This window comes from Pyxicephalus adspersus, chromosome 3, assembly GCF_032062135.1.
Source record: "Pyxicephalus adspersus chromosome 3, UCB_Pads_2.0, whole genome shotgun sequence".
NCBI lineage: Eukaryota > Metazoa > Chordata > Amphibia > Anura > Pyxicephalidae > Pyxicephalus > Pyxicephalus adspersus.
Window position 1 is genome coordinate 155539191 of NC_092860.1, and position 11980 is coordinate 155551170.

General features: G+C 42.2%; 1 protein-coding gene across 5 annotated transcripts in view; it reads left to right on the forward strand.

Moving 5' to 3' along the window:
• The window catches only part of LOC140327349 (transcription factor COE3-like), a 63510-nt gene extending 51984 nt beyond the window's left edge, over window positions 1–11526 (forward strand). For 2 of the 5 annotated variants that reach the window (XM_072406729.1, XM_072406731.1), the window contains exons 12-16: window positions 5854–5919; window positions 7035–7215; window positions 7756–7938; window positions 9354–9557; window positions 10804–11526. In XM_072406729.1, coding sequence (XP_072262830.1) covers window positions 5854–5919; window positions 7035–7215; window positions 7756–7938; window positions 9354–9557; window positions 10804–10835 — 666 coding nt within the window. In that variant the 3' untranslated portion in view covers window positions 10836–11526. The remainder of the gene's footprint in view (window positions 1–5853; window positions 5920–7034; window positions 7216–7755; window positions 7939–9353; window positions 9558–10803) is intronic. The other 3 variants (XM_072406730.1, XM_072406732.1, XM_072406733.1) reach the window with 2 other exon arrangements.
• The last annotated feature ends 454 nt before the right edge of the window (window positions 11527–11980 follow it).

The following is an 11980-nucleotide window of genomic DNA, read 5'->3' on the forward strand; positions in this document are numbered from 1 at the left end:
TTGAAAAAAACTGAAAGAAAAGAAGATATACATACTAATTGCTGAGCTCGGCACATTGATATAGTGATCAAAGATCCCAATGAGCAACAATTGGAAGCTACTCTGATCTCCCTGACTTCACATTGTCTCCGAGCCTTAGTATACATTCAGCAATAGCCAATAGTAAGCCACCAATGTTTTGGGTTGCCATCAGATGTGGATAGACTTTAGGGTGAACTTTAGGTTGGTCAAGTGCAAAATGAGCTCTTTGACTAGTCTATGCATTCTACATGTTTAATTTATATATGAGGGTCTCATCTGACTCTGATGTCAGTCTTATATGTTCCTCGTGGGCCGGCTTCTCATTTGTATTTCAAAATATACAACAAGAGAAAATGTTGTTGCGTAGCTATACCAACCATTCTCAATCAAGCTTTCTTTAAACTCCAAGGTTCCTCAAGAGGTCCCTAGGGGTTCCTTGAGTTGTGGATGACTGTCCTCCTGTCTGATGGTGTTTGCATAGTTTGGAGTCACTGAACAGTTTGGGGTCCATTGATCTTTTAACCTGTCTATAAGGATTCAGATTTTGAGCTGAGATTTTGACTTGACTGTCCTCCTATCTGATTTTGACATAGCCCCAGGTCTTGGCAGGGCCACAAGCATGGCCCCAATAGTCGGACTACCAAGGTAAGAAAATGAAAATTGAAGGACACTGACCATCAATAAAGGGGCCTTTCCCAATATATTATATTACCAGGGGTTCCCACAGACCTGAACAATATTTTAGGGGTTCCTCTGGGATTGGGAAAGGCGGAGCTAAACCAAAGGCGTAACTACAGCCATACCAAGCCATACCAGTGCTATGAGGCCCTGGCTATATTGTTACTCATGTTGCCAAAAATAAAACTCGGCGGATATTTTTGGATACAGTCAATGGTTGTATAGTTCCGGAACCTCTATAAAACTGCTGCCGATTCTCGATCTATTGGAATGGCCTTGAAGATTGGGGAAAAAGTCAAGGAGGCTTGAAATACACATTTATAGAAATCTCTGTATAGGGCGAAAAATAAAGGACAAGTAGGGAGGAAAGGGGATTCGGGGAATTGGTGGTGGTGGAGTGGGGGTATGGGCATTGTCAGAGTGGCTGGATGAATAGAGAGGTACATGATTGTGTACAGCAATAGCACTCAACGCTTTGTCAGTCCCCAGCCACAGTCCGTTATCTGTAATCAGTGCTGACAGGTAAGGTCTGGGATGGAGGGAGTTAAAACAAGACGGTTTGTTGGATTTCAATGTGACGGGCAAGCGGTGAATGGAGATTCACACTAAACAAAGCCCAGACAGGTCCCTTAACAATGATAAATGCCGCAATCCTCACGTGTGTGTCAGTGACACCAATGCTGTCCCTACGGCTGCATGCAAGCTCGGGTTCTTACTCCACTTAAAGGTGAAACCGATGCTATTTAAATTTTATTTTTTTCCTTTATATAAATATTCGACCTGGTTTTAATGGTAACTACAAAATCCAACTTTTTTTCTTCTAGAAATATATTCTGGCCACAGCTGTGCGCACGGCACATCCATGGTCCCGAATTGTCCACTAAGTCACCTCGCAGTCTGTAATTGGATAGTGAAGGCACATCAGCGGACTGATGAGGGCATCATTATGTTCACTGCATCTATCAGCACATTTCTTATTTAAAAACTTGCATGGAGTTAGGCAAATTGGCTGGTGGTGCTGCCCTATTCGATTGAAGAGGGGTGATACCAACATTTAGGAACTGTCTACAATGCAAAATACAATTTTATTGAATTGAAGCTTGAAATTGCCCACCATTCTAACCCAGGGAAGGGAATGCTTACTGTTGGCCATGTTCTGTTGGTCTATGCCTCCATTGTGGCCCTGCCCCTAGTGGTGACCTGTGGTACTATATCTGTGTGGGGTCCATCCATCACTGTCCCGATTAGCATGTTCCTGTGTTCTTTAGGCGGCTTCATCCATCATATACATCGGTCACACTTCAAGACCCCTCTATACCCAAGATGCTTTTTCTCGGTATTAACGTGGTATTTATTTCACCAAGCTGCATAATGCTCTCATATTCCATAACGTGCTTATAGAAAAATAATGAGCTATTCCAATGCGTGGCTGCTTGAGATTACAATCTTAAATCTCCACAAAATACTACAGACACGTGGCCACGGAACACATTGCTAGGAAATTGCATCTGATATTCTGATAGGATCCTCTCATATTGGGCACAGTGGGTGTTCAGACCCAGGAACTCAGTTAAGGGATGATGGGGACGCAGCCGGAGTACGGACCCTGGAAATAAATGTGGGGGTGTTGGGAACCCTTCATAATGGCAACAGAAATTGTACAGACCCAGGAAACCAATGTGAAGATGGTGGGAACCCTTCATAATGGGAACAGCAAGCATGTAGGCCTGGAAACTTGGCAGAGGGGTAGTAGGAGCTCCTCATACCTGCCATGGCAAAGGGATGATGGGAACACCTTATAATGTATGAAGCAGGTGTACAGACGCAGGTATTCAGTAAAGAAATGGAGGGAACCTCTGATAATGGGTACAACAGGTATACAGACCTCACTACAAGGATAGTGAAAATAGCTCATAGTGAGCACAGAAAGTTGGTAGATTTGAAAACTCAGCACAGGGATGGTATGAAATCCTCATAATGTGCACAGAAATGTGTGCAGACCTAGGAACCTAGTTTGGGGATGGTTGCAACCCTTCATAATGGGCACAGCTGGTGTACAGATCTAAAAATTTATCAACTGCATGGTGAAAGTTTCTAATAATGAGGCCCAGTAGGTGGGCAGACCTGGGAACTTGGCAAATGTATAGTGGGGGCCCTTATAATGGATAATGCATAACGGGCACAGAAATGTCTGCAGACCTACAAACTCTATGTGGTTATGGTGGCAAGCTTTCATATTGGGCACAGCAGGTGTGCAGACCTGGAAACTTGGCAGAGGGATGATAGAAGCCCCCTTAATGGGCGCAGCTGGTGTACAGACCTGAAAACTCATCAACCGCATGATGAAGGTTTCTCATAATGAGGCCCAGCATGTGGGCAGACATGGGGACTTGGCAGAGGTATGGTGTGGGGCCCTTATAATAGATAAAGTAGGGGTACAGACCCAGGAATTCAGGAAGGGATGGAAGGAACCCTTTATAATGGGCACATCAGACGTGCAGACCTGATAACTTGTCAAAGGGTTGATAGGAGCCCCTTAAATTGTGCACAGCAGGTGTAAGACATGGAAAATCAAAAACAAGATGGTAAACAGCTTTCATTATGGGGGAAGCATGTGGGCATACCTGGGAAATTGGCAAATGTATAGTGTGAGCCTCTTATAATGGATTATACAAGGGTACAGACCCAAGAATTTAGCAAAGGGGTGGAAGAAATGCTTCATAATGGCACCAATCCAGGGTGGATATCTCACCAATAGAATACGTGAAATATAGAAAACTCTCCCCTAAATATAAGATTTGGGTGGACTGTGGCACATACTTGGTGCTGTTTGTGCTTTCCTACCACAGAATGTGAGTTCATGTAAATGGGTGCAGGGCAGTCACTTTGCATTGTTTCTCAGCACCATGTCCATCACATCGTAAAGTTGTCAGCTGGTATCTGGGGACATCTTACTGTTGGAGAATACCTGATTTTTCTCTGTAGACAAGGCATGGAACTCCATCACATTAGCTATTCGCAGTGTTTGTCATCTTTCCAAGGCCCCAGATAACTCTGCTCAGTGGGGTGTCCCCAGGGGGAGCCATGTGCCGAGCTCCGGCCAGGTCTGTCTCCCTTCTCTGATAGATCCAGGATGCTCCACTGAGCTGCTGAAAGGCTGTCCAAGGAAGGAAGGTCATTATCCCATTGCTTCACTGAGCCTGCTTTCCCCAGGGAACCCTCTGACCTTTACCGGTCCTATTATATGCTTCTCTGTTCTGTCTTTCTTGTGTCTTGAAAATAAAACCAAAGCCCAGAACTTTTATAAGAAACTTTTTTCAACTATTTTTTACTTTTTGTAATACTTGACTTGTCATACACAGACCTGTATTCCTTATGTGTTATTCCAGTGGAAGCAATTATTTTTATTCTACGGTTCAGTCTGATGGTTCCTCTGACTTGATGTCCAGAATAATCTTTTCATATACAACCAATAGTAATTTTATTGATATATTTGATTAGTTTTGGGGATACAAAATCTGTAGACTGGACAGCTGAATGGTCTGCCAAAAATGACACAATTAAATGTGCACATACCACGCGGGTGAGATCCCAGCCTTACAGTTAGTTTTTTATAGAAATCAGCCACATACAATTAGAAAAGTTTGTCCCCTGCCAGATTACTGTAGAGAGGGACCCTTCTTCCATTATATGAGTGGTCTCCATGTGATTAGCACACCCCATGCTAGGTCAGCCTTGAAGTATAGATCCTCAATTAGCAAAGTCAATGCCCCATTTATACTGGAGGGGTCTGGTTCAGCAGGGAGTTTGTCAGAACACTTCAGAGAGACCACTGCTTTCATACAAGGGTCTTTCTTTATATCTGATTGACTGGAGACAGACATTTCTATGAAGGCTTTAACAGTATATAACTATAACAGTATATAACTGTTGCCCATATTCACCTATACTCTGATAACTTACGTTACAGACTTTCCATGGGGTCCTTTGACCACTCTTTTACCTGTGGTTATTATCTTCTAAGTTTAAAGTCTTGACCTCTCCATAGGAGTCACAACTCTTCCTGGATGCCATCTTTCTTACCCCTTATCATCTTTCTTGACCATGTGACACCTCAATGTGGCCCATCACATCACCTTCATCAATGGTGGGACAAAGGATTCCCTTTCCCAAACAAAACCCTTTGTTAATGAAGTCTGTGCATTTTGTAGACTTTGGGGACAATGAGACCATTCTTGTTCTGCCCTAGGATCCTCCAGTTCCGTCATTCCTTATCCAGCAGTTCTCAGCTGCTCCTGCCACAAGGAGTTTGAAGAAACCATCAAGAGTAGTCAATAATTTCACTTTACCAATAATCCACTTTGTCTATTACAGTCACTGGCAGAGAGGATGCTAAGTAGATTGGGTCTGATTGAAGGCGGCGTGTTTGTCCCCCCGGGGGATGGAGATAAAGACAATTATCAGCTGGTGGAGTCTACGCTCTTGGCCTTGGCGTGATGTTCGATTGATAGGGATAAGAAGGAGCGTTAATGGATGAGAAATGTATTGCCTTGTGCGAGAATAGTGGAGACGCTCGCGGTGGATACGGCAAGGATAGGGCCGGAAAAAGAAGATTAAACTACTTACAAAAGGCTAATGCAATAAGGAGGCAGGATATAAATGTATCTCTAGAAAGGATCTGCCCTCACAACTTAGCAGAGTACCAAGAGTAAAGAACTCATCATATACATACAAAAATACAGCCAGGCTTCAAACTTTCAAACAGATTCATCACCCTTCCAAGGCATAGGCAAAAGTTCTGCATCTTTCAACTTAGACCTACTTAAGTCAACCTGTAGAAGTCGAACCTTAGACTATAAGTCACTTGTTTGAACCATTGGTGCCATACAATTACCAGTGCCATTATGCCCTTATTGGATGTGTGGAATGATATGAATCTCTCTTGTATCTCCACAACTACAACTCCCAGCATTTCTTACTGCTGCCTTTGTGTGCATGCACCCATTCCCCCTCTCTATGTCATGAAGTCCCAGAATTTCCTGTCCCCAACATGCTGCCGGGAATCACTCCGGAATCACTAATTTTATAGCTTGGTAATTCTATTTTAATCTCTTTATGTCTTGACTCACCCCCATTATTTTCTGTCATTTCCAGGAAGTCTTATTAAAGCGAGCCGCTGATCTGGTTGAAGCTTTGTATGGGATGCCACACAATAACCAGGTAACTCCTTGCATAGTGATTGCACTTTTTATCCAACCAGTCTATGTAGAAGAAAAGCTAAGAAAAAGTTCAAACAATCAAATGCGTTCTTTTTTGAATCATCAACCATGCAATATATGTATCCAAGCAAAAAAGTAATAGGAAGAGCTGTCCATTTGTCACATGAGTCCCCATTTAATAAAGTCAGGCTCCAATTGTACATATTAATTGCAAATCCCTGACCAGGAAATTCAGCATGCCTACATTTTGCATGGTCTACCATACCCGTCGTCTTGCTTTTCGAGCTACAATTTTATTTGCAGTTAGGCCCCATCCAGACATCAGATGACTGTCGTTTTCAGTGACGGGGAAAATGAACGAGTGCCGTGCATATAGCTTTGTTCTGCTCTATGGAGAGGGGAAGGGAGAAGACGAGTGAGCGGCACCTCACTTCTTTCCTCCATAGGGATTCACAATGGTTGTTCCTGATTGGTTATTCATCAACCCACCCACGAGCAAGACCATACATATCGGCAGACAATGAGGTAGATAGAGGTCTTCCTTATCTGATTGGTGGAGCTGAGGAACAGAAGAAGGGGCTTCAGAGAAAGAATCAAAAGAGAGGATAAAATGTCCTCATTTGAAGAATAATTGGGCAAACCCCCACCCTTTCCCTTTGAATTTTTTTTATTTATTAGATAGATCAATCTTAGGTTGCCATGTTCTCAGTGTATCTTTTGGGCTTACAAAGCCCAATTCCTACATACACACGTCCAATGGTTCTCGCCCAATATCGATTTGGGGCCAATATCGGACGAGAAGCAGGCGTGTGTACAGCGCCCGTCGTCCTTTGTCTTAACGATCGTCCCGGTGGATCCACGAACGATGGACAACAAACGATCCTAATGGAAGCGAAGAGGGAGAGTTTGCAGCAGGGTGCTGCTCTGTCGTTCTTCCCCTCCCCTCTCCATAGAGCAGAACGGTGCTGTATATACAGCACTTGTTCACGCATCTTGCAGTGCTTAGTCGTTTGAAAGGATCCTGAAAGATCCTTCCCAACGTCAATAATTCCATGTGTGTATGCAGCTTTAATTATTTTCAGTCTTTGAAATGGATTTGTCATTGTCTCTTCCCAGCAGGATATCATTTTAAAGAGAGCCGCAGACATTGCCGAAGCATTATACAGTGTCCCTCGTAACTCCAATCAGCTGTCTTCGTTAACAGCTAATCACCCACACAGCGGCATGATGGGAGTCAACTCCTTTGGAAGCCAACTGGCCATCAATATTGCAGAGTCGTCTCAGACCTCAGACCAAGGTAACGGACATGAACTAACACATTAGTAGTGCTTGGTGCAAACACTTCAGACCATATTAATTTAAAATATATCCCATTGGTTTCAAAGTGTCCTTGATATGTTGTAGAACAGGTTTGTTTTTCTTGGAAATGGGAAACAAATTTTCAAGAGCCAAAGGTCCTACTATACTTGCTATATATACCATTCCGTTGTATAGCTTTACGTTCACTTTCCTAATACCAGGGCATTCCTAAATGCTGGGGGTCTGTATATGACTGTACAGGCCAGTAGGCACATTAGTCAGAGCCAGTAGTCAGATTAGCCCCCATCCCATCTTCCCAACAGAAGTCCGTACAAGAACACCTTTAACAAGCCATAAATATTAACATGCATAACTATAAAGAACTAGAAGCTGGGTTGTGACATGAGGAAGAATAGTTTAAAGGGACCTGAAACTTATCATAACACCTCCCTCTATACCCATTATTGTGTGTAAAAATAACGCGGATACCACTGATGAAGGCACTCATCCCTTTTTACTTCCATCTCTTCTGTGTCAGGTTACTCCAGGAATACAAGCAGCGTTTCTCCGCGGGGGTACGTTCCCAGCTCCACTCCTCAGCAGTCCAATTACAACACAATCACTTCCAGCATGAACGGCTACGCGGGGGCAGGGATGAGCCTAGGAGTACCGGCATCTCCAAGCTTCCTCAGTGGCTCCACTGCCAACTCTCCATATGCAAGTAAGTATCCCCTTCTCCTCTATGAACAATCTCACATCCTCTTTTGCTTCAAAAGTGATTTGTGCTATCACAAAAAGAACCTGTTGTGTTGTTGAGCACGTTTCGTAAGATGGCCCACAAATAAATAGTTCCTCCCGGGCACTTGGGTCTTAATATGTGCTCCTTGGTAGAACAAATTATTCTGTTTAAAAAACATTGGAATAAATGCCCAATCTTTGGGCAGCATGGTGGCTCAGGGGTAAGCATTCTTGCCCTCCCAGATTTCAGGTTTGAATCTCGGCCAGGGCTCTATCTGCATGGAGTTTGCAGGTTGTCCCGTGTCTGCGTGGGTTTCCTCCGAGTACACCAGTTTCCTGCTACATTCCAAAAACATGCAGTTAGGTTAATTGGCTTCCCCCAAAAAATTGACCTTAGACTACATTAATGATGAAAACATTTGACTATGGTAGGGACATTAGATTGTGAGCCCCTTTGAGGGACAGTTAGTGTCAAGACTATGGATTTTGTACAGCGCTGCGTAATATGATGGCGCTATCTAAATACTGTGTAATAATAATAATAATCTGCTCAGTTTTTTATATGGTTAGACTATAGACATAAGATGTGGCAGAATACACACATGTTTATACTTACAGTACATTTATTATTTTATCTCAGCAATAATATTACATGAAAAGTAACACATCCTAAATCCTAACTCTAAGCCTCAACTCTGAACCTATCACAACTCTAATCCAAAACCTAATTCCCATCGGGACATCCAACATGGAGCTTCAATGTAACATCTTACTCTAACCTCTCCTCAATGTAGCCTCTGAGTTGCTCTGCAGGGGAGGAGCAATATCCCTGGCAGTTTTTACTATACACAATTATTGGCCCTTTTGTTTTTTTAAGAAGTAGAGGAAAATATGAAATGCAAAACTACATAAAGCAGTAGATGTCCTCAGTCACGTCTTATGTAATATAGAGGGAGTGATTCCAAATAAACAGCTCTCCCAGGAGTGGTGGCCCAAGGTTGAGTAGGAATTGGGTGTGCAAGGGGAAAAATGGCAAATTCTATTTTTTTAAATTCTTATATAATAAAATCCAACATTTTTTGGGGATTCAATTGATCCCATTTATATTAAGGTTAAAGAAAATACCTACTCAAAAAAATTAATGACTGACTAAGCTTTGCTCAATTTTGTTCAATGTTACCAAGGGGAACACGTGGAACCCAAAATGTGTTGGCTTTTTGATAGAGTTTGAATAACTTTTGACTACTTTCCTTCTTGTGGACCCAATTCATTTTTTCATTTTAACCTCAGTTTGAAAAATGTGGTAATTGAGACACGGATAACTTTTGTTATTTAGGTTGCTGCGTACGTTCAGTTAAAAACGTTTAACTTTTTATTTTTATTTTTTTTCTGTCTTAGTTATGCCCGCGAGTCCCCCGCTCGGAGCTTCTTCTATCACCCTCCCATCTAGCGCTAATTCCGGTACCCCCACTGGCGTCTTCTCCTTTTCACCGGTCAATATGATCTCCGCCGTCAAACAGAAGAGCGCTTTTGCCCCCGTGGTGCGACCCCAAAACTCTCCTCCACCCACCTGTACCAGCTCCAGTGCGAACAGTCTACAAGGTACACAAGCCTGACCTAAATTTTTAGGGCTCAACTTCTAGAGGACAAAATAACATCAGCAACATTTTTGTTGTTGTGTTTTGAGTGCAGACCAAGAAGTGAAGGCATATTCAACAGGCTCATAGGGTCATCATCACTTTTGGCCCTTTGTCAATGTAGGATTTGATAAATACAATCCATGTAATACAAATAAAAAATTTGGTAGTGCACCAGTGGGGTTTTGTATCAGATGACAAAAAGGAAATCCTGCCTTCTGGGACCTCCTTGTGCGTCACTCATATTTGTCATATCTACTACTAAGCCCAATCTGGAGTAGAAGTTCCCAGGTGGGGTTCATGTTGACTGCCCAGAACATAACATTTTTACAAATTTGATACCTTATGGTGTGCTGTACATTTTTTCCTTAGGACCTAGATGATCACCATTATGCGGCCTCATTTTATACCAAAACACATTTTAGACCCAGACTCCTAAAGGCCTAGAATAGTAAAATGGTTGCTGTATTATGGACAGGCTTTCTTTAGATCCATCCGGGCCTTTTGGATCTCCACCATAAGGAGAGGTTGGTTCAGCCTATTCATAAGCAGAGCTATATTGTCTCTAAGCTCTGTGACCTAATGTGACTGTCAAACCTATTGAAGAGGAGCAAATCAGGCATTGGTAAAGATCTAAATCTCCAAAATATTTGCTATAATGGGGCAGCTTCAGGAATGGTGATGAGTGCTGCTTTTCTCTTGTGTTCTCTCCCTGATAAGTCGGACCTCTCAGCCCAATGCATTCTGTATGCCCCCTTGGAAGTTGTACTGTCTATTGTTTGATTTTAGGACTGACACCTTTTCAGGTTTCTAAATGAGTGTGAAACCAGCAGTTAACCACGTTTTTTGAGAGTCTGTTTTAAGTTCAGCTAGTGACATTCATTTTGATTTCAGTTTGACATTTAGCCTGACACCTCAGCTCTGACAGGTAGATCAAGTAATCCTTGGCTTAGTAATAAAGGGTCTGATTGCTACTAATGGCTATTAGGCTAATTGGTCACTGAGATGGGCTTTGATATAATTGATTTCAGCTGAGATCTCCTTAGTATATTTTCTGATCTTGATCCTTCCCATCAGTGTTAGGTGACCTTGTCTAACTTGGATATTCTAACTCTTGCAGACAATTAGTTGCTTTATTACATGACCCAAGATGTATTTTGTCAGCCTGCTACATTCATTTATAAATCATAATTTATTCTTCTTCTCTTTAGCCATGACTGGTTTGATAGTTCCGCCAATGTAGAAAGAGTGACGGGGGACTCCATAGAAAACCTCTGCATCCCACCATGTCCTTCAAGAACAAGGACCTGCTGACCAGCACCTGACAGCAATCACAAGGCAACGGCTGGTCTTATTTCTCTTAAAGTTCCTAATGTTACATGGAGGAATCCATTTGATGTGGAACTTATCACATATCCATAATCCCCTTCACTTTTTGAGGAAGGAGCATTAGGTAGAAGAGGACAACAGGTGCCTTTTCATTCCTTCTCTTAGGGACTCACAAACTTGTAGGACCAAACTATTTACATGTATCATACAGTGGGCCATTTCCTACCAAACACAGTGAACTGGAAGCATCTCCTATGGATTACATTGTTTATATGTTCACATGCACTGACGATCCATTCCCATTTATTGAACTGGATTCAGGAAGATCTTAGGAATGCCTGAAACTCATGTCGGAGCTGTGATGTGTTCATCTGGTCCTTAAAAACTCAAAGAAGTCTGGAACCATGCTGAAAGAGAAAAATGCTTACCAGCCTTCCTACCAATACCTGACCCATTTCAGACACTGGCTTTAAACTCCACTGACCACTTTTATGGTGAAGGGTAGAATAAGGATTGTTTTGTACTGCACTTTCTATGAGTTTTTTTTGGACATATTAAATGTTACCTAATTGTGTTTTTTTTTTTTTTCTCCATTTTGTTTTCAATATAAGTTATATGAAAATGCTTTCAATGTCGGAACATCTGATAGTTTGGTTGGTTGTTACTCAACACGTCATAGCTTCCATTGACTTTTTATAATGCGCTTTAAGTCACAATGAAGATTGTAGCATCTGCCAGGGCCAAGTGCATTTATTCTCTATATATTTTTGGAGAATTTTTTTTTCAGTACCATCCTTTTCCTTTCATTTTCATCACACTCTCCCATAACTTGGAGCGTGAGCTTGTGGTAGTCCTGACCCCGAGGCCTTAGGTATACTATGAGGGCCTGGGTTAGAGGCAACGATGTTGTGTGATATTAGGTACAGAAGGTGACCAGTGATAGATTCCTTCAGTGTTGATGTCATAATATTATTTATATCATATATTTATTCTTCAAACATTAGACACTTTTTGGAAGGTTAAAGTTCAGGAGATTTTCTATATGGTGTGCTTGTGTGT